This window comes from Lutzomyia longipalpis, chromosome 3 (assembly GCF_024334085.1).
Source record: "Lutzomyia longipalpis isolate SR_M1_2022 chromosome 3, ASM2433408v1".
NCBI lineage: Eukaryota > Metazoa > Arthropoda > Insecta > Diptera > Psychodidae > Lutzomyia > Lutzomyia longipalpis.
This window is the reverse complement of record NC_074709.1, coordinates 15,654,440-15,680,800: the sequence shown is the minus strand read 5'-3', so window position 1 is coordinate 15,680,800 and position 26,361 is coordinate 15,654,440. Positions and strand designations below refer to the sequence as shown.

The window sequence follows — 26,361 nt, the reverse complement described above, 5'->3', positions numbered from 1 at the left end:
GGTTTTCCGGCGCGAAAACGAAAAAAAAACGCGGTAGTAATTTGAAAAATAAAAGGTTTTAAAACGTCGCCTACGTATTATTGACTTTGAAAGGTTTAGTAGTTGATATTTTGATTCTACGAGATGGCATGAGGAAAAATATCTTCGTCTCACTCTGCGTTTTGTGGTGGTTGAGTGTGGAACGTGTGGAATTTACCACTACATGCGCAAGTTGTGTGGAAAAACATTTAAAAAAAATGAATTTTCCATGGAAAAACTTATTTTTGGGGCTCCAAAATTTGGCGGGTGCCTCAGGGGGGCTCAAAGTACGTTCAGTAAAAATTTGGGAGCGCACCTCGCCGGATTTTTTTCCGGAATTTGCACGACTTTTTCTGGCGCGGATTTTGAGTGTTTTGAACTGGGGACGCCAATCGACACGACGTCACTTCCTGGTCACAAAAAAGGTCATTTCTCTGGGAAATTTGACGAAAAACACGAGAAAATTGCGAAAAATCTTCCGTGGGAGTGAAACAGTATCAGTGACGTGCAGTGTCTCATTCTCTCTTCAGCTATAATAGAAGTCCACATTAATGAACAATCGGATGTACTACTCTCGCGTATTAAAAAAATATGCGCGAGAGTAGTACATCCGATTGTTCCTTAATGTGGACTTCTACTGTATAGTGAAACATAAATGTTTCATCAAAAAGGGCATAGAAGAAACAAACTATGTCAGTGCTGAGGGACAATTTTGGTGCAAAAAACAAGCAGAAGCAGCACTAGGGAGTCCTGAAAGTCACTTCCGGTAAAGTTGTGTAGGTCCAGCTAATTAGGATGACGACATATTCTGAAGATAGCGAAGGTGAGTGAAGGGAAATGACGATAAAACCATTTAGCTGAGAGGTTATGTTTTCCTTTTTACCTTTGAACTAAACTTTCCTTGGAACTTTCACTATCCCTTTGTGGCTGTCCTAGGAGAACCATATTTTCAATGTATGACTTTTGTATTGTAATTTGTCATTGCAGGAAAATTTATTCCTGCATCACAACGACCGGATGGTACGTGGCGAAAGGCGCGCCGGGTAAAGGATGGGTACGTGCCACAGGAGGAGGTTCCCCTGTATGAGAGTAAAGGAAAGATTTTTGCCAAGAAGCCTCTCTTACCGGTGGGTATGTGCCCCGTTGTGACGCAGAAGGCAAAAGAGCAAAAGCAACAAAATATCCCAGGACTCCTGGTACTCAATAAGGCTGCCGGGGCTAAGGGAAAACCACAAAAAGTCCCAACGAATGCCAAGAAAGCAGCACCCAAGGCATCCCCACAGGGTGGTAGCACAGTTGACGATCTCACGGACCAATTGGGTGCCATGCAAATGCAGGAACAGGATCCGGCCAAAAAGTTGAAAAAATTGCGACGGAAAATCCGGGAAATAGAATCAATTGAGAGTAAACTAAAGTCCGGTGAACTAAAAAATCCCGAAAAAGATCAGCTTGACAAAGTGGCGCGCAAGGGGGAAATTACACGGGAAATTGCCCAGTTGGAGGCACAGGCGAGTACCATCCAATAGTTGCCTAGATAATAAAAGAAGCCCCCACGTAGAGACTTCCAAGTGAACGTAGAAGCAGCAACAGGCTGTGGACCATCGTTATCTTATCGTTTTCTCTGTTTACGTGTTTATTTTTTATTATGAATTATTTTGGTACAAATGGGGACAAGACACCCCCACACTATAACCCCCCCCCCATGAAACACCCTGCCCACGGCTCAATTCCGTGTGCGCTCTCTGCATTTCCCTACCAACATCTTGGCGCATTTTCTTGTGGAGGTTTTATCATTTTCACAAGGTAGTCACACTTCTTTTAATAGCATGTTCAATTTAGCCATTTTTTGTAATAAAATTCTTTTAGTGACTCTGACTGAAAAACTTCTTCCTCATTTGAAGAAGTATCAGAAGGCCACCGTTTAACATTTTAATTTTCGGTTCTTTTTGTGTTTTCTATTGGAAAATAAAAATGATTTTCTACCAATAAAAGTATATAACACGTTCTAAGCTATCGTTGCATTTTTTCATTTAATCTGAAAAAAAAATCATAAAAATATTTTTATTTACAAAATACATTTGTTTTTTTGATAAAAATTCAATAAAAGAAAGTATGAAGATTTCTAAATGCCAAGGAACCAAGTCATCTGTTTTAGAATCTTCGTTTTTATACCATGAAAAATATTTTTAAATTTAAACATTAGGTATAGAATTCATCAGGCGATCTTCTTTTAATCTGTGAATTTATTGCTTTAAAATTTCATTTTTTTTTTGATTGCACTATTTTTTTTTATTTAGTCTTGAATTTTTACCTATTTAGATGAGACTCAAAAAGAAGAAAATGTCTTGACAAATAAATTCAATTAAATCAATCAAACCTTCTGAATTGTTTTTCCAAAAAACATTTTAAGCCAAATTTTGTTTGTAACTCTTTTATTAGTCAAATTCACACACAGCTACAATAATGTGAGGAAAAAAATTGTCAAAAATTTATGTACACGGCAGTTTAGAACGTGCACCACTCCTTTTTTTCTCTGTAGAATCCCTCAATAATATTTTATCTTATTTTCCTTTCGGATATTTGATGAAAAAGTTCTTAAAACGCGCAGGTTCTACATCAATTTTGGTGGCTGAGGAAAGCGATTTATAAATGAATGAAATATGAAAAAAATCTGAGAAGCGTGAATGTGATTTTAGAGCGCATTCTCCACCCGAAGGGAAAAGATGTACGAAAAAAATAGATTAATAAAGATATAAGAATAAACTAAAAAAGATTTTTCCTCAATAGAAGAGTAGTTCGATGGGAAAGAAAATTAAATTGTCAGCATTTATTAAACGGGAGTGAAATATTAAATGAAAAGTTAAAGAGAAAAAATGCGCTAAAATTTTGTGAGGCGCTTTGAATTTAGCTGTTGATGATAGTCTTGATGATGCCTTGGCTCATTTCCGGCAAAATAGATATTTCTCCCAATTTCTTGTGTTTGTATTTTGAAAAGACGGCCTTGTATCGTGAATCAGGTGCCTCAATCACAAGCAATGCAACATCCTTGGCAACTTTGAGGACTTCCCCTTCGGTGTAGTTTGTATAGTATTCCAGTGTGTTTGTCCACACGCTGCTGTCATCTTCGGTAGGACGCAGAAGACGAAGCGCCAGATAGATGGAGGCTGCTGCCATGAGAGATGGCCGTAGATGAACCATCGAGTACTCCAAGGAAATGAGCTCGAGGAAGTACTTTGCTGCTCCATGGATATTCTCCGTAGCATTGGCTGCTTTGCTGAAGCGTCGCAGGAAGTGAATGGGCAGCGGACGACTGAGATTGAACTCCATACGCTGCAGCATACTCATCTCCATCTGCCGCACTTCACGGTCTGTGTAGGAATTGTCGGCAATGTGGACAAAGTCATAGATTGACGGAGGCATGACCTCTTCATATTTGCTGGCCAAAAGAAGTGCAGTAATCCCAACAAGCTGAAGGAGTTTGCGTGAAAGCTTCTTGCGTTGCTGAAGGTATCGATCAATTAGTGCCACACACATGTGGTACGTCTCCGGAACAAGGTGGAATTGGTAGTGAACCTCATTAATCCAATCTATAAGGACACTTCGCATACGTGGTGTGAGATCCTCATGTTTTGCCATATATTCCTTCTCAATTGGGAACTTCTTTTCCAGTTCTACGAGATAGCTGAAGATATCTTTCACATATTCCGTCATATGGATGAGACTATCCTCATCACCGGCATCGATGTCAATCACGTCACTCAGGAGATTATTTGAATGGCATTCAGATGCATCAGTTGCAAATCCCTCTACTGCAGAGCGTTCAGTTTGGAAGTCAGTCTCAGGTTGTGCCAAGGGAGCTGGTTTTTCCAAGTTTGGCACCTTTTTTGCCACAAAGGGTTTAACAATTGCCAAATTAGTCGTACTTCCGGGTAGTTTCTTTGCTTCGGAAGGCTTTACAATTGCCCTGTGAATTTTCCCTGGAAGTTCTTCCTTCTTCCAGAATGTATTCACACGTGGTTTTACATTCTTTAAGTCCGGAAGTTTCCTGCAAAAGAACCCCAGAATAAAACATTTAATACTCATACCAAAAACATTTTGAAATTTTTGCATTTAAAACTCACCCTTGAGCCTCTTTTAGTGAGGTTGATGATGACCGAAGGACTCTATTGCTCAATTCCCCAAGAGCAGCGCGTCTGGTCGGTCTTGGAGCTGCTTCATTCTTAACCAAGAGCTTCCTGTTGGCCTTATCTGCCTCATTCTGGGAGGTAACAAAAAAAAATACCGTTAATTCCCGGGTACCACGCCGAACTTATCCCCAATGAAAAAACCTTCCTAAATGCTTCTAATCTTTTCTCAAAGTCTTTTCTATTTATCCACGAATATTCTGAGCTCCTACCTTCACGGGAAAGCCCTCAAAAAAGCCTCAAGAAATTATTTCTTTTGAAGCGACATTAAAATTTTTGCCTTCAATTTTTCAATAATTTGCCCCAAACTTTTAGCAAATATTCCATAAATAATCAATAACTTACCTCATTTACGCTTCCTAAGCGATTTTTTGTAGCCATAATTCACGTGTAAATTGTGGAAAATCCGAGAAAATATAAAACCAAGCGCAAGCAAACTGATTTAAAAGGCCGTTGGTGAAGCAAACAAAATGACGGACGATGATTGGTTGATTTGTAGCTCGTCTAAATCCGTTTAAAATTTCGTCGAAAAAAAAACCATCCAACTGTTATGATCGAACCACATTATTTTTCAATTTATTTAGGATTTTATTAAAGTTTTAAAAGCAGATAACTAATTTGAATATTTCGATTTCTTATTTAAAAAAATGACTAAGTTTTTGTCGGATTATTGCAAGTCTTTTGAAAAAAAAAATTATTTTTCATAACGGGAAATCCTGTATTTTCTTTTAACAGCTTTTCTGAAGATTTTCGAACAAGACCTGCCATCTACATTGGGAAATAAAGTAAATCGACGAGTTTTTCAATCTCGAGCTGAGAGTCAAACATCGCGAAGTGATGTAATTAATCGATTTATTGAATCGAAATTGGTTGAATTTATTAATTAATATTTCTTTTTCAAACTAAATCTACTACACGTGATTGAAAACCTTAAATTATACATTTTTTGTGTAAAATATAAAGTTATAAATTAAAAAATAATTTTTAAAATACAGACATGTCAGCACACAACAAAGTCCGGTTTAGTTTGGTGATGTAAATAAAAGTGAAGAAAATAAAATCTTTGTGGAATCCACCTAAAAATGATAATCCTGGGTTGTGAATTGTATGGGGAGATTCTTCATCGTATAAAGAGCTTCCAGGGACTTACATTAGAATGTCTGCACTACTTGCACAACATCTACCCGCAGTTCTCACCCCGGACACTTTGGAGTATCCTCAGTTGGGAGCACAGGGAGAGATTTGATGGAGATTTGCGAGATATGCAGCAAGATAGTCGGGAATTGTTGCTGGAATACGAACAGAGAGTTATTGATAATCCCACATGTGACTTTGCGCTGATTGTCATGGCCATGAAGAGAAGATACTCCCCTTTTGTCCTCTCCCGGACACTCCTAGCGGAGAAGTTGAATGTTGTGGAGCGAAAAGTGGCAATAATGCTACAAAATCCCATGAATATTGAGGATGAGTTGCTAAGAAAGAATATCATCAAGTGCATAGAATTGGACATTATGGAAGGACCAGTGGCTGATGACTACAGGAACAAGATAGGGATCTTCTTTGAGGATATGGTAATTCCCCATTAAAATTAGAAGTTGTTCTTTAGCTCTTAAAATCATACCTTTCAGCTGTATCACATGCTTAAGCAAGCTGGTGTTCAGTTTAACACAGAGAAAGATCTTCGACGGATGGGATATAGAAAGACTCCGGATGCGCATCTACTTTCCCGGTGCTACTACAGAGGAGAACGTATAAAATGGATTGAGAGTAAAGCGTCTTTTGGAACTCCCTTCAATCACAGTCAGGTGATGCAGCGACAATTATTGGCATACAGAAATGATTTTGGTCCTGGTATTGTCATTTACTGGATGGGTTTTGTGGATGAAATTCTAAATGAAGGTAGAAAATCCATCCACATTCGATACGACTTCCCAGGTCCACAGGAATTCAACGTGAAAAATGTGATACGAGGAAAATCCAAAAAGGATACGTCGTGACAAACACTGAATTCTTTAGCTATTTTTCAGCTCATGATTCTCAAAGTGCTTCAGGAACCCCCCAAAAAATATTATTTCAATGGTCTCTTAAATGTCTGGTTGGGATCTTTGTCAAGAGGAGAATGACCTATGCCCACTGAATATTACTAAAGACTTGTACCTGTTTTAGTACGTATTTTATGTTTAATGTTAAATAAAGAAATTCAAAAGTAATTCAGACGTAATTCATTTTTGTACACCCGGTAATTATCAGTGAAAGCAGCCTTATTCATTCGTAGCTGCAATAATGCAAATCATGGTGACTTTTCCTTGAATCTCTACTTCAAATTTAACAAGATGATCAGGGCTGATGCTGCAGCGCATTGGAGAATTTGGAAATTGACTGCTAGTGAGGAAGAGAGCTAACTTTTTGGTATCAATCTCGCATGACATCACATTCTCGTCTTCCTCTAGATTAGGATCTGGAAGTCAATGCAAAACATGAATCTCTTTAGGTATGGAAATTACCTACTAATAATTTCCTTACCGCATGTGATGGACTGCTCACGACAGTGGCAGGAAATCTTCCAAATTCCTGATTCAGCAATAAAGGAGACAGTTCCCTTCCTTCCTTCATTTGTAGTTTGAATGCAAATAACCGGAGCGGTATTTTTGAGTGTCTCAATAACAGGCTTAACATCTTTCGCCGGTGGCATGGAGAGCACCATCCAAAACTCTGGCATTTCGGGCAATTTGTAGTGGCCCCAATCACGCCGGGAGACTACCGTGACGGGAACATCATTCGTGACGACACGATTCTTCTCCGTAACACTCGATGGAATCTCCATTTCAACACATAGGCATGCCATATTCTTATTCACAAGCTTTAGCTTTACAAATGTTGGCAGTGTAGCCCTCCCAGTTGCTAGAGCACGCACCAAATTTGCCGATTTCATGGTCAATATGATTTCAGTGTGCGTCTCCGACAATCCCTCCATTGTGTACTCCTCAAAGAAACTCTTCTCCATATCACACCACATTGGAAGAGCAGCGTGGGGTGATTCAATGTTTACGGCAATCACCAGAACGTCCTGACGAATGTTAAAGATCAAATCTTTACCACATTTCGAGAGAGTTGTTGCAATGTCTGCAAACGAAAGAAATCCCAAATATTTCTCATTAGAGATCTAAAGAGAATAAATTGAATACTCACTTAAAAAATCCCTCATGGAGGAGGATTCCCTAATCACAGCTCGGAACTTCATTTTTAAGTAATTTTCCTGGTGCAGAAATGAGCGGGAAATTATACGATGATTTTTTGATGTCGAGGGATTTGTAGGTTATATTTACTTCTAGGAGCATCAACCTTTCAATATATTAATTTTTTTTGAGCATTCAGAGATTTATGAACGCACAGCAACTTGATCAGAATATTTTCTCTTCAAGGACTATCAGCTATATGTAGCACTCCTCTCTATCTTATTACATACTTTTTTTTTTAATTTCAGAGAATCTCTAGATTTAATACATAAAAAGCACGAAATTATTCACATTTCCACATTATAAAAAAAAACCCAAAAATACAAGAAGAATGTAAGGAATTTATTTAATTCACAAAAATGAGGAAAAATAAGGAAAATTAATGGAAACAAAAGGCATTATTTAGTCCATGCGGACCTATCGCTGTTCCTCTTAATGGCTTCTAGCATCGGTTGAATTTCCTGGATATTATTAGCAATTGCTGAACTGGAAGACTCAATCCACTGCAGGGAGCTCATGTGAGCATTGAGAATCTTCCCAATTTGCACAATTGGGTCATTTGGATCCTTCTCTTTGTTGGCTTCATTTAGGTGCTCTATGACTTCCTTGAGATCCTCCGACATTTGTTTTAGCTGCGTATCCAAACTTTCAGCCAGCATGTACGTTTGTGCACGCTCTCCATCCACCTGCACCATTTTTGCAAGCTCATTCTCAAGTGGTTTAATGCACTCCTCGAGCTCTGAATGCTGAGCTGCAATGATCTCCAACTCGTGCTCCAGAACTTTCTGCTCAGCCGTCACATTCTCCACCGATTCGTGCAGAGAAACAATTTTTTTGGCATTCTCAGTGAGAATCTTGTCCCAGGCATTAATCTCAGTAGCTTTATTAGTGAAGACCTTTTCTTGGCCCTCCAACTCTAGCGTCCACTTGTTAATGTACTCCTCCAGCTGGCACAGGTTCAATTGTCCCACGACGTTTTGTTGCGATGATGCCGTTGTCACCGTAGCTGTATTCAAATTAACTGGAGCCCCTTGCGTGGGCAATGTAGTAGACGACGTTGCAGGCGTGGGTACACGGAAGCCACTGAAACCTGTGGTGGTAGTTGTTGGAGCTGCAAATGTTAACGGAGCAGCTGATGAAACGGCAGAAGTCAAAGTGGGTGCAGCGGATGGTACTGCTGCGGGAATCTGAAATCCCCCAGAAGATGCAGCAAGTGCCGAGGTAGCCACTGGAGTGAATCCCGTGAATGGCGTTGCAACGGGAGCTGCTGTGCTGATTCCGGTGCTGAGAGTTGTGCCAAAATTCAGCGTAGAAGCTGCACTAACGGCTGCCGTGGGATTGGCTGAGAAAAGTGGTGCAGATTGTGCTTTAGTTCCTCCATCTGTACCCCCGGGTGTACCGAAAGTAATTGATGAGCCTCCTGGTGCTAAAGAAAAAGCAAAAATTATGGTTAGAAATACAATTTTGTGTTTCCTCCACCTTTTTGACATACCAACTGGAGAACTAAAGGTGAATCCCGTGGTCCCGGGTGGTGTGTTCATAGTTCTACAGATTTATTTCTTGAAAAATCTCAATATAGTATGAGTATACAATAAAAATATCCCGGAAAAGTAACAGAACTCTGAGCTTTTCAGCAAGCTTGGTTTTTGAGGTTAGGCTAAGTTTTCACATAACCTCAAAGTTTTTTGGTTAAATTTTTGTGAGCTCACGGAAAAATGCTAAAATCCGTGAAATCCTTCTCAGGATGGCTTCCACAGATACGTGGAATGTGTTACAAGAGCGATATAAGCCTCGATAAACTCTATCCACAGAGTAAAATAAAAATCTTCACCCCAAAACCTCCGGTAAGATTTTTTTAATTTTCTTTCCGTATCAATTCAACTTGGTTTACAGTGGATTTTCTTTATTTTAGGCTGAGGTAGGGAAATTTAATGGTTACATCCCAATGGATCAAATTAAGGTGACTTATAGCTGTAGCAGTGGTCCCGGCGGACAGAATGTTAATCGAGTTCACACAAAAGTGGATTTACGCTTCAAGTTGGACTCTGCCACCTGGATTCCTGAGAGTGTACGAGCTAAAATGCATGAAAACTTCAAGACTCGCATCAATAAGGAGGGCTTCTTTGTGGTACGAAGTGACTTAACACGCTTCCAGCATATGAATTTGGCCGATGCCTTGGAAAAACTGAGAAATCTTATTCGCAATCTTGAGAAAGGGGAACACATTGAGCCCTCCTTAGACGCCCTTATACGTCAAAGAAGGCTGTGAGTAACCGGGAAAATTGAAAAATTAGATACCTATTAAATTAAAGTTTTTTTTTGCAGGAGAGACAAAGCTAATGCCCAGAGATTAATGGTCAAAAGAGAGAAATCATTCACTAAAGCCCAAAGACAGGCCCCACAGGATATTTGAGTATGGTAAAGAATGTAGAATAAACGCTATTGTTTTAATTAAAAAAATACATTAATTCATTTTTTGATTGATCCGAGCTATGATAAATCCAAAACATCTCACTCCTGGGGTACATCCAGGCACCTCAGGATCTTCCTAACAACTACTCATGGAGAGAGATTCCTTAACAATGTAGAAGACAGATGAATAGAAAACTTATTGATCCCATGGCGGGAAGTTGTAGGTGATGGAATTATTTTGTATCTTCGGTAATTGGTCGGCGAAATAGAAGAATGTGTGGTTCAGGATCGTGAATCATGTAATGAACCTACAGAGAACAGAACAATGATTATTTTCTGCGAAAACTTTTGAAAATAGAGCACAAAAAAGAAATAACTCACCCATCCCCGTGATTGCTGCACTCCAAGAGCTCGCCATTCACTCTCTGTCATCAAATGAGTCCTTGGGATATTCTTAGCCAATTCCTTGGGTAGCACAACGTGCCTGAAAAATAATACAAACCGGTAAGAAAAATTTGCTGGAAGGGTTTCAAAAACAAAGCAGCTGCTTCGGCATGGCACAAACAAAGGCTTTTTTTTTTACAATTTACTCATTTTCCCGGATTTTATGCGGCATATTCACATACCTGTATTCGTATTCCTGGTCATAGTATTTGCTGGAGTAGTGAATATCCTTGGCGCTCATATTTTAACACCAATAAATACCTTTCTACGTAAGAAAACAAGACGCCTTTGTGCTTTTAAACTGACAACCTCCTTCAATGTGGCCGTTCATTTGAATTTGTCACTTTCGCAGAAGAAACTCGTATAATTTCGGAATTACGGGAGTTATGCGAAAACCTCGATTTTGTGGATGTCGAAATAACCGAAATGACGTTCGGCCCTGTACATTAAAAAATTAGAGAAGAGCTTTTCGATGAAGTTCAATTTTGCCGGGAAATTCGTCGGAAAATGTAAGAAAATTGCAAAAAACCTTCCGTAGTAGTGAAACAAGTAGTGGCGTCAGTGACGTGCACCGTCTCATTTTCTCTTGAACAAAATTACCAAAAAATAGCAGTGTGGTTGCTTTTGGATCTACATTTTGGGCACTAAATTCAAAAAGTATATAGTCAAAAAAGCTTGAAAATATTGGGGCTAAATTAATTAATATTAATCAATACTAAAAAAAATAATTACAAGAGCTGGACTGTGCTATTATGAAATTATCAAAAATACTCTAAATACATAATTGTTAAACAATTAACGAATTTTCATGGAAAAATCTTCAGAATAAGAAAAAAAATAGAATTGAGGCGAGAAAATAGACAAAGGACTTTTTTATTTTTTAATGAATAATTACATTTAGCGAATTTATGAGATTACCGATGACGGGATTTTTTGTTAGAGCTGCTCTTCTTGTTTGACATGCCCGTACTTCCAAGTTTGTGCTTTACACCGGTGCTGTCCTTTGATGTAGACGTCGTAGGAGTCATGGGGCGTTCTGAAATGAGAGTCAAATATATTAATTTTCCGTTCATTTGACTAGGAAATACGGAAATCTTACCTGACTGGGAATTGCTGAAGGAGTCTCCAGTGAGGCCTTGACTCTTCCCACTATTTGTCAGACCATCGTGGGCTGTTGTTGTGTTGTGATGGTGATTTGAATTCAGACCCGAAAGTTGATTGTCGCTTGAATCTTCATTATTTGTTGCGGATTCAGATTCACTGTGTCTCTCATTGGGATCCACAAGACCACTGACAGCCTAGAAATATCGAAGAATTACAGGAAAAGGGACATGAAAAAAAAAGATAAAAAACTTCATACCGCCATGGATGTGATGGAAGATTTGGAAAAGAGCCGTTCGGCTTCTTTGAATTTGCGATTCCTCTTGTCTGCCTTAGAATTGGTTTTATTCGTTGTGAGATACCTATCCCAGCCCCTTATTATATTCCCATAGAGCTGTGTATCTTCCAGGTAGGAGCCCTCAAAAGCATAAATTTGCCTTTCTAAATTGGCCAATGTTTCTGAAATTTCTGTTTTGCGCTTAATCAGATCCGCCAATTCAGCTGTGGCTGAAGAAGACGCCATTCCGGAAGCACCTTTTATTTTTTCCTCTTAAATGTGCAGTTTCAAGGTTTCAACTATGTCTACATTAATTTATTTTAGATAAAAACACGCAAAAGGTTTGGAATTCACTAATTGAATAAATTACTTGAGGAAATCAGATGTAAAAATTGGGAAAATGTTAAAAAGTATCTTAGCAAACTGTTTTGTTTTGGCCTATGTCACACCACACTGAAGTTTTCGAACTGAACGAAGTCGAAATAAAGCCAAATGTCAAAAAATTATATTTAGTGACAGTCCTAAAAAAATAAATTTCGCTGTAAGTAAAGTAAACAAAAAGATTCCCAGCAAAGATTTGTGTAAATTTTCATCATTAAATATGTAATAAAATTGGCTTTTCTCTAAATCATAAAAAGGAAAAGGTATAATGAAATATTTTTATCAAATTTACATTTTCTATTGAAGTTTAAAAATCTTGTGAAATCTTTAAAATAAAGTTATGATTTTTATAGGTTATGATTCTAGATTGAAGAAATATTTTATTAATGATAATTATAATTAATTTCCAGAGATTATTATTATAATTTCGAAATCATTATGGATGAAGATGACAACAATCAACCTGCTGCATTAAGTCCTCGAGTTCTCCTGTACGACATTGTGCAGCAGTCATCAAATGCTCCAGATCAGCAGGTTCAGGATACTCCGGGTAGAAGCGAAGCTCGCGGAAATAGGAGAAGGTATTCAGAGAGCAGGGAAGTGTCTCCTCATTCCGAAGATGATATCATGGTTGAGAATTTGAAGAAGAGGAAAAAGAGAGGAAGTGTGAAAATATCTTCTCCGACACAGTCACAAAAAACGGTGACACCGAAAAAGGATGATCAGGACGATGACGGTGTCATGTGTCCTATATGCTATGAGGAATGGGATATGTCCGGAGTTCATCGACTTACGTCCCTAAAGTGTGGGCATCTCTTTGGACATTCTTGCATCAAAAGGTTTGTTGAGGGTTGTTCACAGAATACCTTGTCCTTTCTATGTTACTGAATCATTTATTGTTTATATTTTATTAAAGGTGGCTAAATGAGTGTCCGCCAAATGCAAGAGTATGTCCTTCTTGCAAAACTAAAGCAACTATGCGAGACATGCGTTTCTTGTATGCTAAACGACTGCGTATGGTTGACAACAGCGAGGTGGAGCGTCTAAAAACGGCTCTTGAAGAAACAATAACTAAAAAGTCGCATTTAGAAACAGAAATGGCTCTTCTACGAATGCGATACGAGCACCAACTTACGGAGAATTCTAAATTAACACGAGAGATTCGAAGATTGCGCGAACAAACGGAAGTAAATGTTGTAGATGAAAATTCTTCAGATGTCCCTGTTCGACAATACAGATTATATATGGAGAAAAATGTAGAAATTGGACGCGAAGCAGGATGTCGAGTCATACAGTTTGGAAAAAATAGCAAAACACTTGTCGTATCACAGAAATCCAATCAGAATCTATTCCCAGGGTACGGAGTACGATTTGTAGATGTGGAAACACTGAGGCCAACAACGTTTATGCACATGTCTAGCCGATCTATTCGTGATATGGCCTTTGATAATGAAGCTGAATTATTGGTCGGAGCATCACTAGAACATATAGTGAAGGTATTTGATGTTAGCACAAAGAGCTGCAATGTGGTGCTAAAATGTCCCGAAGAAGACCATCCAATGTCTAAGATGATATGGACTTCATGCTTCGATAGAACACGCGATCATGCAGTGATTGTGGGATGCCAAAATGGGCGCGTGGCGAGATTTGACATGCGTTGCCCGACAACGCCACAGGATTTCCGGTTCCAACCAATTGATTTAAGTCCTGTGATAGACATGGCTTCTATACCACCTGACAACACATTACCCTACGGAGGGATAGTTGTGTGCACATTGCAAAACCTTTGGCTGTATGACTTTGCGCCACATGGACTACCACGAGATATTACAGCACTCCCTGTTGAAGGACCCTTTACAGCTATGGTTTATAGCGAGATCAATAAGTATATCTTGATAACACTGCGTCCTAGTCAGGCAGCAAATCGACACACATCCCAACTAATTGTGGGACGTCTCGATCGTGAGGGAGAATGTATAATTTTTAAGATAACCAACAGATTTATAGGCTCCACCTCAATGCCTTCCATGTACCGCTCAACCTTTATCAATGTGGAACAGGATACTCTTGTAGCAGGATACGTGCATAGTAGTAAAGTTCTTACAACATGGTCCATACGGGATGATTCTCGTCAACAAATTATTTCCGCTACAGAGCCAATCTTGGATTTTTCTTCTTTCAAAGTTAACTCCCAAACCTACCTCGGAGCAATCACGGACACCAAATGCCGAATTTACAAAGTCCAATGAATGCGCCAGTCGACATCAGCACTACTTTTCCTTTCGAGAATTAAGAGAGAGAAAAAAATCATATATTGTTAAAACTTTTGCATTAAAATTATCGCCAAACATAAACTGTATTATTTATTTTTTGAATGAACAATTAATTGAATGATGGATGGGGACACGGGAAAGATCTTACTTTTTTTTTACTTTCTCACTTTATTTATATGAGACGTTTCGAGGGCATGGATTTTCCTCTTCTTCGAGCAATGAAATGGCGAATTTATCGAATTATAGCTTGTTTCAAGACCCTTCCAAAACTGGTCAAAAAATGTCTGTAAGTCATGTAGATAAAAAGATATGATCTTTTTTTTTGTATTAAATGACTGAATTTCACAAAAAAAACTCTACTTTCCCTACTAGTAGGTACTCCTCACAAACAAAAAAAAGATGTGTTTGACAGAAATACAGCTAATTTCCACGCATAAAATAACTTACGCGTTGTGGGACACCAACTCTTACAACTCGACGCGTTATGTTGTTTTTTAGATGGGTCTGACTGAGTAATTCTTTCAATTGCTTACATGTCGAATTAAAAAAAAGGACTAGAATTTTTATTACATCATATAATTTTTATTGTAATTTCTAAAACCGCAATACAGAGTATTATTTCTTTTTAAATTTATACTGGTAAAGTATTTAAAATTACCTTTGACTGTAATATCAATTGAATTATAAAATAGTATTGTGATTTGCTCATATTCATATTTTTTCTCTCAAATTACAACAATTTTAAACGTTTATGTGGGAATCATTTGTATATCTTGTTATAATTAATTCTTATCTATTTGCAGTTAATTTAATTGTTAAATTATACAAATATTTTATTTATGAATTTTTACCTATTAAATATCTAGGGTTGTAATGTATATGTATGGTTTTTTATTATTACAATTTTACTTAAAATATTACATTGAAGTGAAAAATTAAATTAAAAATACAGCCATATATTTAAATGTTTTTCTTATAATAAAACTGAAAAAAAAGAGCCCGAGCAAAACAAAGTTAATACTTGGTGTTAACCAGGAAGTGGTACATTAACTTATTATAGTATTGTTCTGTGATTTGTGTATTAAAAAAAGGGAAAAAAGGTAATTAATTTACCACTAGAAGCCCTAAGAGCAAAGACATATAACTTTAAAATTTGATTTATTTTCATTTACTTTTTTTAGGGACTTAATTAATTGTGTGTTTTTAAAATCAAATCAATTTTAATTACTAATAATTCTCATTTTTTTCATACTTTGGAAGCGATTGTAATCTGAATACCATTTATATATATATTTTCAATATATACATTACGTATATATTTTTATAAGGTTTATTGTATTAAGAATGAGCTTAATTCCTTATTAGTTTCATTTTGTAAAGTGTACTATTGCGAAAAAAGTTTATATTTGTATATAAAATCGATCAATATTAAAATTTTCGTATGTAAAGTCCGGCAGTTATATTTTGTAGGTAGATGGAATGATTTTTTTTATTCATATAGTATTCAAAAAATCTTATTAAAACAACTTTTTAATATTCTCTTTGGACTAAAAACCTTTCATTGGAACAATTCGGGAAGGTGAAAATTTATATATATGTATATAATTACTTAAATTTCCTAGTTTTGGAAAATATTTTTCATAGAAATTTGTCAAAAAGATGTTTTGTTGCGCTCAAAAGTTATTCTTAAATTTTATTTTATAATCGCATTTTATATAAAAAATTGAATTCTATTTCTTAAAAGAATTTTCATTTAAAAAAATTTCAAAAAGAATTATTTTTTAAATATCAAAATATTTTTCTCCAAAAATTTACTTATATGTATACTTTTATCAAATCATTTATCTTTTGTAAAAAAAATGGGATGTCTTTTGTTTCTAAATGAGCTATAATATAAAAAAGGACAATTACTAAGCAGTTGAACTCTTCTTTTTTATCTTACTTGTGGTGACACCTTTTTATTTTTCTGTGTGTATCTATATATTATGTATATATTTTATCTTACTCTCTTAATCAATTCGGCCGTAGCGTGGGACGATGTCTTTCTCAATCCAAAAATCACAATTAGGATAATTCTCGGCGGGTAGGGCATCTTGGCCAATAAGCAAGACGGGTCTTGTTTCATACTGCTTCATCTCTCCGTGGGAGACATAGTGGTAGAATAGCTGCTGGATGGCAGATACATAGCGCCTTTGTTCAGGTGTTTTGGGTTCATAGCGACCAAAGATAGCCTGAACATCGGCGTCAACATCAGCGATGTTAAGCGGTTCTGCGGGCTGGGTAATGACATAGAAAGGTACTGAAGTCAAAGATCTGGCTACAGTGAGCAATGGACACACTGTACGAATGTCAGAGATCATAGCTACGAGACCCTGGTATGTCGTCCCATAACGTTTTAGGGCCTCATCCGTGAGCCCTTGTTGTCCAATCAAACTCTCTTCTACATGTTGTCGCACGAGCTCAGGTGTCCATTCTTTGTGTTTCAGCCACAACTTCTCTGAGTGGCTCTCATGTGCCGTGGCTCCAATAACCATCTTTAATGGACCTAGCTCTCTCTTCCATACATCAATTGCATGTTCTTGAAGAATTTCACCATCTAAAGTCAAATATTCATGTCTGCTTGATGCATTTTCCGTTCGACTTGGCAGATCCTGTGACACGTGCCGCCATGTATCCGGGACAGCATCTAACACAGCTCCTCCGGAAATGCCCCTCAAACAATCAGCATTGTGACATTTTAGTGCTTCTGCGATAGCCTGATTTTGGCGTTCATACTCATGCAAAGACTTTCCAGGAAATATTGCAGATCCCGATGTGATCCATGAGCGATGGAAGAGATCTTTAGCTTGTGGAGAAGCTACAATTGCTGAAACAAGAGTCGCCCCAGCTCTGTGACCAAAAAGTGTCACTGAATTTGCATCTCCGCCAAAGTTAACGATGTTAATTTTTATCCATTTCAGGGCTGTTATAATGTCAGAGAGTCCATAATTTCCTGAACGTGGCGGGTGGGTCGATCGTGATAGAGCGTCTAAGGCAAGAAAGCCAAAGGCTCCAACACGGAAGTTTGGACGAACAAAGATAACATCACGAGCACGAGCATAGCGCTTAGATGGACGCATCTTTCCTGGAGAGTCGCCTAATATGAATGAAAGAGGCATAATTTATTAATACAATTTTAATCTCCGAAAATGGTTGAAGATCTCTAAATTGTTAGAGCAATTAAATAAGTTTAAGGGAGCAATTTTGGACAAAATAAAAGACAAAATATTTTGAAAATACTAAATATTTTGACATTAAATGTAATTTTGCACAAAATATTTCTCTAAAACTTTTGTCAATCTCTCCACAAAAGAAATTTTTGCAATTTTAGGTACAATAAAAGGTGAAATATTTTGAAAAACTGAAAAATTTTGACGTTTAATGCAATTTTAGACAAAAGACAAAAGATTTTTTGTGTCAATCTTTTGACAATCTTGTGTGAACGTCTCCACAAAAGATTTTTACAGGAGAATTGTAATTTTGCACAAAATAATTTATACATTACACAAGAAATATTTTGTGTTTTACAAGCATCTCGTCGAGGTGCTTTTATAAAATCAAAATCTTTTGTTAAACTGGTGTTTACGCGTTGCATTTTTTAGAAGTTTTCTATCATGTTTCTCGAAATAGCAATGGATAATAATGCAATTTCGGTTAATTGTGAAGCTTTGTGCAAAGGGAATTTGTGGAATGATATGAAATTCAGTTAAATTAGCTGTGTCCATTTTCCCTTGTCGCGGTGTTGGGCAAAAATGTTATGAAGAATTTCTGTGTCTTTCCGGCAAAAATTTGGGAGATCGCGGACAAGTTCTAACCCATATAATCAGGATTTTGGGTCAGAGATCCCTTCCCTATGTTCCCGATGCGAGTTTTTATGTGCAAAAATGAAATATGTAGGGCTAATTATGGCAATAAATATGAGTCAATAAATTCATGTAAAACAATCATATTAGAGTGACTCATTAACATTTTCTTGGTGTTATGAAAATCGAACTGATGAGCTCGATGAGCTAAAAGCCAGATGGTTTTTTGGTCTTCCCAACATCCTTGGGGTACTTAATAGACTACACGCATGCTTGACTTGAATTTCCCTAAAAATTGATTCAGTTCAGATTGTTCAATTGCCCCAAACGTAAACATAACCTAATAGGAATGTTATCTTCTTCTTATTTTTTCCATCTGTAAACTCTCCACTCGAAAGAAAAACACGCCACAAAATGCGACAAAATATATCAAAAGTCTCCCAAAAGATATTTTATTCAAAATTGCTCTTCATAAAATGTCTTTTGTAGACTTCACAAAAGACAAAATATATTTTATTTTGTCCAAAATTGCTCCCTAAATCTTTCAATAAAATTACCTGATAGCGATTCAGCTCCTATGAGAACCACGACAGGAAGTGGATTGTCATAGCGTACATGAGGAGTAACGACATCAAGCGTAAGACAATCTTCCACACCAACGATTGTTCCATTTGATGTGAGCTGGAGGCACACGGGAGTGGAATTATGTGCTTTGAATGTTCCATTCCAGCAGTCATTTATATTGTCAATAGGTCTTGACGTCGTCCAGCGATTCTCATCGACTGGGGGTGTTGCATAGGGGATTCCACGAAATGCAAATGCTCCATCGTCGTAAAGTCCTTCAACAGGACCACAAGATGTGACAGCTTCCACATAACGACCATCCTTAACAGGAGCCGATGTGAGTTCCGTTTTACCAGTGAATGTAAATGCACAGATAATTCCAACCAAAAGCAGAAAGACCAAAATCCCAGCAACTATAGCTATATCATCTAAAATGGACAATTCAAATTATTTAAAATCTGAAATTAATTTTAAAAAATCATAAATAAATTAAGGTGCATCATAAATAACTTATTGACAAGGACTAGCTTAAAGATTTTATTTAGTTCTGATTTGTATAAGCGAAGGTGAGCGTTAATTTTTTTTTTTTACATTTTCTTTGTTGTACTATCTATTCGGTAGTATTGAGCATAAAAGAATTTATTATAGTTAGAAGAGACGAGATACATACATATATACATAATACAAAACTTGTACAATAATGCTGTTATAAAGGAATCTGAATAAAGAGGGAAAGGGTGAAAGAAAAGACAAATACTAAGCCGTAATCCGTTTCAAAAGTAACCCTTAACAATGGTAGCAACGTTATTGCACTAGAGGGATAAAAGAATAATTATATGGTTGACAAAGCAATAAAAAAAGCAATAAAAGCCAAACCTTTAGCAAACTTGTCTTCATCGTCCATGTGAAAGCATTGCATTGCAAAAAATATAATATATTGTATGTGAATTGAATTTCTTTTCATATTTAATTGCGTTCAATTTGCTTTGGGCGGGTGGTGCTAAGTGAATGATAATACAGACAGTTGAGGATAAAGAAAACTTACCAATTGAACAGTGATATGATCGTATTCTCTCAAGCCATGGTTTAGGTTTATCTGAAGCACCGGCTTCTTCAGCCTTGCCTTGAGATTTTTCCTGCCAAGGAATATTTTTAAAAATTGCATATAAAATATTTTTTTTTACAAAATAGGTATTTTCCTTCATCTGTCAACTTACATCTACGTTATCTAACTTGACTGTCTCAAGATCTTCATCGGTAGGCTTTGCAATAGCTGCACGATCTGTTGTGTCTTTGGATTCAGGATCTTTTGTAGAATCATCAAGGGTTTCCATTGATGCTAGACCTGCCTTATTGTGAGGTCCATTGCCCAATTCTACATCAGCATTCGCAACACCAGTACGCAAGCGTTTGGGAAGAATGTTGCTAATCTGTGGCAATTTAATGGCATTGAGTAATCGTCTTTTTTGTGTCTGATCAGCTGGTTGTGCCGTGTCCTTTGTAGCTTCCTCTTCAATGGTTACTTTTTCATTGTCTAAAAATATAGTCCAAATTACCATTAAAATATCATAAATAGTTATATATATATATGTATATATTCACACCTTCTGCCTTTTGATCGGCATTTCCATTTTCAGTTGCAACTTTTTGTTGATCAGTTGATCGCTTGAAGGGATTTCTAATGCGAATATTGCTGAAGAAATTCATACTCGCTCTATTTTTATTATTTATGTTATCTTCGATGGGTTTATTCTTTTCATCTGTCTCCAAAAGTTCCCCATCGGCTCCATCACCTTCATTTTTACTTGTCCCTTTTGTGCCACGTGTGAAGAATCCTGGCATTTTGATACCACCGATTGGGATCTTTTTTGGCTTCACTTCTCGTCCCTCTGCTGTAACCGGAACGGTTTCCTTTGTCTGTTCTGTCTTTGGCTCTTCAGCAATTTTAACAATCTCTTCACCATTCTCCGGCGAATTTACAGCTGTTTCTGCTGTTTCAGTGGCAATAGCTTCTGGGGACAGATCTTCGTTCTTTTTGGCACCACCATCTTCCTTATTGAGCATTTTGTCAGTCTCTTTTGGCTCTTCGCCTTCATGCGCTTCACTAGGACCATTCTCCTTTTCCTCAGTTTCACCCATGATATTCTTCTTCTATACTCCTGACACAGTATAAAGTGTAGATGATTTAATTGTCTAACACACAGATAGTATCTAAAAAATACAACAAATTTTGTTATATGAGATTACATATTTAAAATTATTTCATTTCATGATCTTTTTCTGCAAAAAAAAGCATGTTACAAAATTTTACATGTACACAGCTATACATATACTTTTTCGAAATTCTCAATTTAAATTAATCCTTCCCACAAAAATCATTTCCATAGTTTGGAAAAAATTGATCGCAATTAGGTATCTATTATCGTATTATCTGTCTACCAAGTTGAGTTAGAGATGTACAAAATAATTTTTGTGAGGTAGGTATATTAGAATAAATATAAATAGACGGAACCATATTGTGAGCTTCATATTGAAGAGAAAGGGTCTTTATATTCATTCAGAAATATTTTGCCAGAGTCCTACATTGTACCTACAACCTACTTATTTGTTTTTATTATTTGAAAACCAAATGTACACTAAAAATCCTTAATTATCGTAACTCTTTAAAAAGAATTATTATTTTTATTATTATGCTTTTGATGTTCTTGTACATTTAATCTATGTAACTATGTATATTATGTATTTTTTGACGAATTAGAGATACATACATTTCACATATATTTTATGATTTTGTCTTGTGTGTCTTGTGTGCTCTGTTCTACCAACAACGTTCCGATCGTACCTGACTTTTTTCCTCGAATTCAGTTTCAATAACAAAACCTATTCTTTTTTTACCATTAAACTCATTACAAAACAACCAATATATAGCATTATTTTTTTGTGTTATTTAACTTACACAAGTGTAAAGGGAATATATGTACAGTACATATTCCAATATGGAAATTTTTTTGACCGAGAGGAGAATACGAGTGCGGACATATCAACTAAAGGAATCTTCTCGTGCTCAGACGGCGTAACACGCAATTATTTCGACTATGAAAGAGAGTTCATATGTATTCTATGTAGGTATGTATCTGAATTATGTAAAAAAAATCAAAAATTATTAATTCTCACGTATTTTTCTTCCTTCATTAATTAGATAAGAAAAAATGGCATCAAATTTTTCTCGGACCACGATTTGAATTTGATTTATAATTAATCTGAAAGAAATTCACATGCTTCTTATACTTTTGCTAGAAGTATCTTCTTCAAACACACAGACAAAATGCGATGAAAACTAACTTATTAAGAAAATGCAGTGTTTTATGAAAAATTTTTTTATCGTGTTGATTGTAATAAAATATAGACAATGCAATTGGTAATACATTATGGATCATAAAGTTCACAAAATCATTTCCTACTTTATTTAGTATAATTCTTTGTGATGCTGTGAGAATTATTCCCTTTGGTTTTGCATTATGTACATCGTATGTATGTACAAGTACATGGTACATACCTGTTTATATATAATTTGTTTGAATTTATGTCAACAGATTTGCCTTTAATTCCGTTCAATCCAATAGTTGTTGTTTTTTATTATACCGTGAGAAATTCAATATATACAATTGCAAAGCGTACGTTAATATCTAGATGTACATAATATACAATGTACAATACATCAAAAATCCAACAAAAAATCTATAAAATCTCTACAAAACATTCAATTTTATTTTTGTAATGTGATTTTTCAAAATGTTTGAATGTTTTTACGAATTACATAAAGTGTATAGAACTTAACATAATATACCTAAGTATATTCTGCAACCCTCGCATTATCTTTTAAACCTTTATAAATTTAAAAAAAAATGAATTCCTACTGTTAACCGCTAAGTCGAAAATGAATATTAAAAAAATCAAAAAAGACACTTAAATTAATCTATCTTGGCTTTTTAATAAACGGCCAGATCATTAAAGACAAAAAGAAAAAAAAACAAATTCTTATTCATAGAAAGGGTCAAGAAACTGGACAACACACAATTAGTTCGCATTCTTGAAATAACCTGGCTGAATATTGCAATCGATGTAGGTCGGACTCAAACATTTTTATCCTAAAAATCCAAAACTTGTGACAATTTTGTATTGTATTTTAGAATTTTATAAGAAAAATTATTCAAAGAATACATAAAATAGTCTGTTATAATTGCAAGATAGCAAATCATCTATCATTTTAAGTCGCACTATTTCTCCCTCTATGGTTTGAAGTTTTGACATTATCATTATGTTAATATGATGTAACTTTAAAAGAAATACACGTAAGAAAAGTTACTAAGTTTCTCCAATAATAAATCGAAAATCAACAGATATGTTGTATTCTCATCTTAAGAATCATAAATTCACAGAACGTCTGCGGTCTACCACTGATGTTTTCTTCCTTCTTGTTTTTGTAGGCAGGTACTTCAATTTTCTAAAACCTCTCGCAAGATCACCGTGATACACCAATCTTCTTTTTCAACCCAATAATAGGGCAATGTTATGAACCGCGGTGTTCAAAAAAGAACTACAGAATTAAATTTTGTAAGATCATAGAGCGTTTTAATTCATTTTTTTTAACATCACAATTTCTTATTCTTGCCTTCTCTCTGTGGAATGATCATTTCCTTAACATTTGTGATTAGGTACTATAAAGACATTTCAATAGAGAAGGTAGTATTATTGTGCGGTGGGTCTTGATGGATGTTAAATTTTGTTGTGAACAAAATTACTACATATTTTAAATTTCTATGGAATATTATGTATCTAAATATTTGTGTCGTGTATATTATTTTTGCACCTGCTATGACAAGAAGTAATTAAATTCATTAATCAATTAGGTACCTACCTATACCTAACATATTTATAATTTTTGGATTCAGGTCAAATAAGAAACATTTTTTCTTAGTTTTTTTTTTAATATTACTTACTAAAAACCTTATTTTCCTGTCTTTTTGGAATATCAACAGATACTTTCGGTTTCATAAAAAAAGTAATGCAAAAGAATAAAATCAATTATGTATAAGAAATTAAAAAAAAAGAGACAAGAATTAAGAAAGAGATAACGAAATAATTTATTAACTACTTGCAACTTATACACATTTTGACTCGACGACCTTTTTCCTCATTTCCCAGCCTATTAAATGATGTCAAATAATGGATTCCACTTCAATCTCATCATAAATACCATAATGTGATTGCCAGTGGTTCCCGAACATTTCTTTCTAGCTTATTTTCTCGCGCCAAACAAAAATGGATATGAAGTAATGCATTTGATAAACCCGCATTTAGGACTTTTACTGTACGTGTTTCCAAAAACAAAATTTTATTCCCTAACTTTGTGCGGGGTATATTCACACTCAATACAGAGATTTCTTTGACAATTTATCACAATTAAATGCAATTAGAGAAAAACTACACCAAAAATTCTCCCTAAGTACTTGTGGTATGATGAGATATGAAAGAAGGATTTGGTTACAAATCACAGACCCACAGAAAATGATCTATGATCTTTAACATTGAAATTTTTCAAAGCAATATTTATTTAATTGCATCTACCATTGAGTAAAATGAAATGGAAAGAAAAATTACAAGAGCAATCTGGTTTTTGTTTCTAATAATCGTGATCATTTATACTAACATCACTTATTAGAATGTGATAATTTTGTGATTTCTTGAATCAAATTATAATCAAATAATACCTACTTTTAATGTATGATTGCGAAATGTCTGTGCAACTTAAATGCGTGCATTTATCTTAATATTTGATTTTATTTAGGAAAATGGAAATAACAGTAATAAATTTGTTATAGAAAAGGTGAAATATATACATAATACATTTTTTTAACTATGTATAGTTTATCTGGCCTAATTTGTGGTAATTTTTTTAGATATAATATCGCTTTGTGTTATATATCTGAATTATATGATATCAAAATGATCCTTTGCTACTTATGTTTTCTCACTATGTACTCCTATCTAATTTTCTTAAGATATTTCTAATTCTTATTTACCTAATTAGAAAAAATATTCAATGTACGTATATATTATATTTCAGTAAACTCTTCAAAATAATAGGATTTCTTGTGCAATATCATATTCAACCAGAGAGAATGTCATTGTTTCCAATCTTGTCCTCTACTCGGATATATTTCGTAAAAGTTCAAAGGATAAATGGAATAAACTAAACACACACATGCACGTATTGGCATATCGACGATGGTCTTCTACCAAGCAGGCAGGACCCTCTCTTTTGCCTGCGTCTCAAATCCTCCATTTTACCGCGCTTGTGTAAAGCATTTAGAGACGACCTACAAGGGTAACAAACTTTCAAAAGGGGCGCTGAAAACGTGTTGACATCGAATATTTCTATCCTTGTAAAAAATATTCCTTATTGCATCCTGAAAGATTTTTTACGCAAAAGGATGCAAAAATATTCTTTTTGATATAAAAGAATGAAAAAAATCATATATCTACATTACATTGGGCAGTTTAACGTACGTACAGTCTTCATTCTCATTGCTTTTTTATGGAGAAGATTTAAAGCATTAGTCAGAAATATCCCATTCCGGACGCGAATATATTTTTTTCAAGCTACCCTCTGTGGTGCAGAGGTTGCTTGTATTCTACACCATTTTAGTTGTTCACCGTAAGGGTGACTCTGCACTGCATCTGTATTGTATGCATGGCGTCACTTGCACGAAAAATTATACCCCACCTCGATTATCGATTTTTGCGGCATTTTTAAACATATCAATTTTCCATTTAATTTCTTTCCTATACTTTGTGTGCCAAATTACAAAACTATATAAAGCTTGGATATCATTTTCATTATATTTCATTTAGGTTGTTTTAAAATGGGACAAAACAGTAAAGAATGGTTAATGAAGTACAACAAAATAAGGAAGCCGACAATGGAAATGGCGCACAAAATTTCCTCCTTGAATTTTCCACCCTATCCGGTTTTGTAGCATAAATCTCTTCGGGGTAGCCTAAGATGTACCACAAGAAGCATCCAAACACAAAGAACGATTACAATTTTGTTACGAACCTTTTTAATGAATCCAAAAGAATCAAATATAATCCGCAAGATTTTCTTCACGGAATCACACACTTCAGTTCAACATAAAATGTGTATGTAAGTCATTAATTTGTTATGTATCCTTTAGCAAGGGTTTTCCAATTTTTGTTATTTCCCTTAAATTAACCGTTTTTAAGCGAACACTCACTAAAATATGCTCCTAACTCTTACCTCAGAGAGTTTTGAACAACAACTGCTATCTCGTTTTCTCTCAAGTTTTAAGCATGCGATTGACTGTGAAATAAATTTTACTCACACAATGATGAAACATATTCATACATTTCATACATCATATACATACAAACGATTAAGTTTTTTTTTTGGGTTGTTCACCAGCAAATATCTTATATGTAACGTATCTAGCAGATACGACACCTATGGACTTAACAACGATGGAAAGGCAACGACTAAAATTTGATTTTTTGAATCACATTTTTCGTTACTCTCAGCACAACAAATTATATATTATTATACATACA

The 26,361-nt window shown here is 35.6% G+C and overlaps 10 protein-coding genes across 12 annotated transcripts; 4 read left to right on the top strand and 6 right to left on the bottom strand.

The window, feature by feature from the left end:
- Positions 1 to 202: 202 nt before the first annotated feature.
- LOC129793422 (partner of Y14 and mago) lies at positions 203 to 2,789 on the top strand. Of its 2 annotated transcripts, none has more exons than XM_055833425.1 (3): positions 203 to 443; positions 664 to 841; positions 1,006 to 2,789. In XM_055833425.1, the coding sequence occupies exons 2-3, from the start codon at positions 814 to 816 to the stop codon at positions 1,542 to 1,544; spliced, it is 567 nt and encodes a 188-aa protein (XP_055689400.1). In that variant the 5' UTR covers positions 203 to 443; positions 664 to 813; the 3' UTR covers positions 1,545 to 2,789. The 2 variants fall into 2 exon arrangements, with proteins under 2 accessions (XP_055689400.1, XP_055689401.1); XM_055833426.1 differs by lacking the exon at positions 203 to 443 and adding an exon at positions 547 to 559 and having other exon boundaries at positions 690 to 841.
- Positions 2,790 to 2,830: 41 nt separating this feature from the next.
- On the bottom strand, positions 2,831 to 4,703 carry LOC129793389 (G2/mitotic-specific cyclin-B-like). The gene is made up of 3 exons (XM_055833369.1): positions 4,548 to 4,703; positions 4,140 to 4,276; positions 2,831 to 4,063 (listed from the first exon to the last, which is right to left on the bottom strand). The coding sequence occupies exons 1-3, from the start codon at positions 4,581 to 4,583 to the stop codon at positions 2,923 to 2,925; spliced, it is 1,314 nt and encodes a 437-aa protein (XP_055689344.1). The 5' UTR covers positions 4,584 to 4,703; the 3' UTR covers positions 2,831 to 2,922.
- Positions 4,704 to 4,921: 218 nt separating this feature from the next.
- LOC129793411 (CDAN1-interacting nuclease 1-like) lies at positions 4,922 to 6,412 on the top strand. Its single transcript, XM_055833413.1, has 2 exons — positions 4,922 to 5,773; positions 5,831 to 6,412. The coding sequence occupies exons 1-2, from the start codon at positions 5,285 to 5,287 to the stop codon at positions 6,197 to 6,199; spliced, it is 858 nt and encodes a 285-aa protein (XP_055689388.1). The 5' UTR covers positions 4,922 to 5,284; the 3' UTR covers positions 6,200 to 6,412.
- On the bottom strand, positions 6,353 to 7,516 carry LOC129793412 (checkpoint protein HUS1). Its single transcript, XM_055833414.1, has 3 exons — positions 7,392 to 7,516; positions 6,726 to 7,325; positions 6,353 to 6,660 (listed from the first exon to the last, which is right to left on the bottom strand). Exons 1-3 carry the CDS (start codon positions 7,441 to 7,443, stop codon positions 6,464 to 6,466), a joined length of 849 nt encoding a protein of 282 aa, XP_055689389.1. The 5' UTR covers positions 7,444 to 7,516; the 3' UTR covers positions 6,353 to 6,463.
- A 243-nt stretch (positions 7,517 to 7,759) lies between these two features.
- LOC129793402 (nuclear pore glycoprotein p62) lies at positions 7,760 to 9,047 on the bottom strand. The gene is made up of 2 exons (XM_055833399.1): positions 8,931 to 9,047; positions 7,760 to 8,864 (listed from the first exon to the last, which is right to left on the bottom strand). Exons 1-2 carry the CDS (start codon positions 8,977 to 8,979, stop codon positions 7,837 to 7,839), a joined length of 1,077 nt encoding a protein of 358 aa, XP_055689374.1. The 5' UTR covers positions 8,980 to 9,047; the 3' UTR covers positions 7,760 to 7,836.
- Positions 9,048 to 9,153: 106 nt separating this feature from the next.
- Positions 9,154 to 9,922, top strand: LOC129793421 (peptidyl-tRNA hydrolase ICT1, mitochondrial). Its single transcript, XM_055833424.1, has 3 exons — positions 9,154 to 9,282; positions 9,351 to 9,703; positions 9,764 to 9,922. Exons 1-3 carry the CDS (start codon positions 9,154 to 9,156, stop codon positions 9,849 to 9,851), a joined length of 570 nt encoding a protein of 189 aa, XP_055689399.1. The 3' UTR covers positions 9,852 to 9,922.
- LOC129793436 (cyclin-dependent kinases regulatory subunit) lies at positions 9,872 to 10,590 on the bottom strand. The gene is made up of 3 exons (XM_055833447.1): positions 10,477 to 10,590; positions 10,232 to 10,334; positions 9,872 to 10,158 (listed from the first exon to the last, which is right to left on the bottom strand). The coding sequence occupies exons 1-3, from the start codon at positions 10,533 to 10,535 to the stop codon at positions 10,084 to 10,086; spliced, it is 237 nt and encodes a 78-aa protein (XP_055689422.1). The 5' UTR covers positions 10,536 to 10,590; the 3' UTR covers positions 9,872 to 10,083.
- A 547-nt stretch (positions 10,591 to 11,137) lies between these two features.
- On the bottom strand, positions 11,138 to 12,122 carry LOC129793420 (chromatin modification-related protein MEAF6). The gene is made up of 3 exons (XM_055833423.1): positions 11,655 to 12,122; positions 11,394 to 11,592; positions 11,138 to 11,330 (listed from the first exon to the last, which is right to left on the bottom strand). Exons 1-3 carry the CDS (start codon positions 11,916 to 11,918, stop codon positions 11,209 to 11,211), a joined length of 585 nt encoding a protein of 194 aa, XP_055689398.1. The 5' UTR covers positions 11,919 to 12,122; the 3' UTR covers positions 11,138 to 11,208.
- An 83-nt stretch (positions 12,123 to 12,205) lies between these two features.
- Positions 12,206 to 14,407, top strand: LOC129793365 (E3 ubiquitin-protein ligase RFWD3). The gene is made up of 3 exons (XM_055833324.1): positions 12,206 to 12,316; positions 12,464 to 12,892; positions 12,970 to 14,407. Exons 2-3 carry the CDS (start codon positions 12,492 to 12,494, stop codon positions 14,300 to 14,302), a joined length of 1,734 nt encoding a protein of 577 aa, XP_055689299.1. The 5' UTR covers positions 12,206 to 12,316; positions 12,464 to 12,491; the 3' UTR covers positions 14,303 to 14,407.
- A 613-nt stretch (positions 14,408 to 15,020) lies between these two features.
- On the bottom strand, positions 15,021 to 26,085 carry LOC129793350 (neurotactin). Of its 2 annotated transcripts, none has more exons than XM_055833278.1 (6): positions 25,853 to 26,085; positions 20,337 to 20,943; positions 19,950 to 20,266; positions 19,778 to 19,868; positions 18,726 to 19,160; positions 15,021 to 17,462 (listed from the first exon to the last, which is right to left on the bottom strand). In XM_055833278.1, the coding sequence occupies exons 2-6, from the start codon at positions 20,869 to 20,871 to the stop codon at positions 16,336 to 16,338; spliced, it is 2,505 nt and encodes an 834-aa protein (XP_055689253.1). In that variant the 5' UTR covers positions 20,872 to 20,943; positions 25,853 to 26,085; the 3' UTR covers positions 15,021 to 16,335. The 2 variants fall into 2 exon arrangements, with proteins under 2 accessions (XP_055689253.1, XP_055689254.1); XM_055833279.1 differs by having other exon boundaries at positions 20,337 to 20,891.
- Between the last annotated feature and the right edge of the window lie 276 nt (positions 26,086 to 26,361).

Coding starts and splice junctions, on each gene's coding strand:
- LOC129793402 (XM_055833399.1), bottom strand. CDS start 8,979: ATGAACACACCACCCGGGACCACGGGATTCACCTTTAGTTCTCCAGTT. Junction 8,865..8,930: donor CACCTTTAGTTCTCCAGTTG/GTATGTCAAAAA, acceptor CTTTTTCTTTAG/CACCAGGAGGCTCATCAATT.
- LOC129793389 (XM_055833369.1), bottom strand. CDS start 4,583: ATGGCTACAAAAAATCGCTTAGGAAGCGTAAATGAG. Junction 4,277..4,547: donor GCTTAGGAAGCGTAAATGAG/GTAAGTTATTGA, acceptor GTTACCTCCCAG/AATGAGGCAGATAAGGCCAA. Junction 4,064..4,139: donor TCACTAAAAGAGGCTCAAGG/GTGAGTTTTAAA, acceptor GTTCTTTTGCAG/GAAACTTCCGGACTTAAAGA.
- LOC129793365 (XM_055833324.1), top strand. CDS start 12,492: ATGGATGAAGATGACAACAATCAACCTGCTGCATTAAGTCCTCGAGTT. Junction 12,893..12,969: donor GGACATTCTTGCATCAAAAG/GTTTGTTGAGGG, acceptor ATTTTATTAAAG/GTGGCTAAATGAGTGTCCGC.
- LOC129793350 (XM_055833278.1), bottom strand. CDS start 20,871: ATGGGTGAAACTGAGGAAAAGGAGAATGGTCCTAGTGAAGCGCATGAA. Junction 19,161..19,777: donor ATCATATCACTGTTCAATTG/GTAAGTTTTCTT, acceptor TGTCCATTTTAG/ATGATATAGCTATAGTTGCT. Junction 17,463..18,725: donor AGGAGCTGAATCGCTATCAG/GTAATTTTATTG, acceptor CATTCATATTAG/GCGACTCTCCAGGAAAGATG.
- LOC129793421 (XM_055833424.1), top strand. CDS start 9,154: ATGCTAAAATCCGTGAAATCCTTCTCAGGATGGCTTCCACAGATACGT. Junction 9,283..9,350: donor TCTTCACCCCAAAACCTCCG/GTAAGATTTTTT, acceptor TCTTTATTTTAG/GCTGAGGTAGGGAAATTTAA. Junction 9,704..9,763: donor CTTATACGTCAAAGAAGGCT/GTGAGTAACCGG, acceptor TTTTTTTTGCAG/GAGAGACAAAGCTAATGCCC.
- LOC129793411 (XM_055833413.1), top strand. CDS start 5,285: ATGATAATCCTGGGTTGTGAATTGTATGGGGAGATTCTTCATCGTATA. Junction 5,774..5,830: donor GGATCTTCTTTGAGGATATG/GTAATTCCCCAT, acceptor CATACCTTTCAG/CTGTATCACATGCTTAAGCA.
- LOC129793436 (XM_055833447.1), bottom strand. CDS start 10,535: ATGAGCGCCAAGGATATTCACTACTCCAGCAAATACTATGACCAGGAA. Junction 10,335..10,476: donor GACCAGGAATACGAATACAG/GTATGTGAATAT, acceptor ATTATTTTTCAG/GCACGTTGTGCTACCCAAGG. Junction 10,159..10,231: donor TGCAGCAATCACGGGGATGG/GTGAGTTATTTC, acceptor TGTTCTCTGTAG/GTTCATTACATGATTCACGA.
- LOC129793420 (XM_055833423.1), bottom strand. CDS start 11,918: ATGGCGTCTTCTTCAGCCACAGCTGAATTGGCGGATCTGATTAAGCGC. Junction 11,593..11,654: donor CTTCCATCACATCCATGGCG/GTATGAAGTTTT, acceptor CGATATTTCTAG/GCTGTCAGTGGTCTTGTGGA. Junction 11,331..11,393: donor CTTCAGCAATTCCCAGTCAG/GTAAGATTTCCG, acceptor CTCTCATTTCAG/AACGCCCCATGACTCCTACG.
- LOC129793422 (XM_055833425.1), top strand. CDS start 814: ATGACGACATATTCTGAAGATAGCGAAG. Junction 842..1,005: donor ATATTCTGAAGATAGCGAAG/GTGAGTGAAGGG, acceptor TTGTCATTGCAG/GAAAATTTATTCCTGCATCA.
- LOC129793412 (XM_055833414.1), bottom strand. CDS start 7,443: ATGAAGTTCCGAGCTGTGATTAGGGAATCCTCCTCCATGAGGGATTTT. Junction 7,326..7,391: donor CTCCATGAGGGATTTTTTAA/GTGAGTATTCAA, acceptor TTTCGTTTGCAG/ACATTGCAACAACTCTCTCG. Junction 6,661..6,725: donor TGAGCAGTCCATCACATGCG/GTAAGGAAATTA, acceptor ATTGACTTCCAG/ATCCTAATCTAGAGGAAGAC.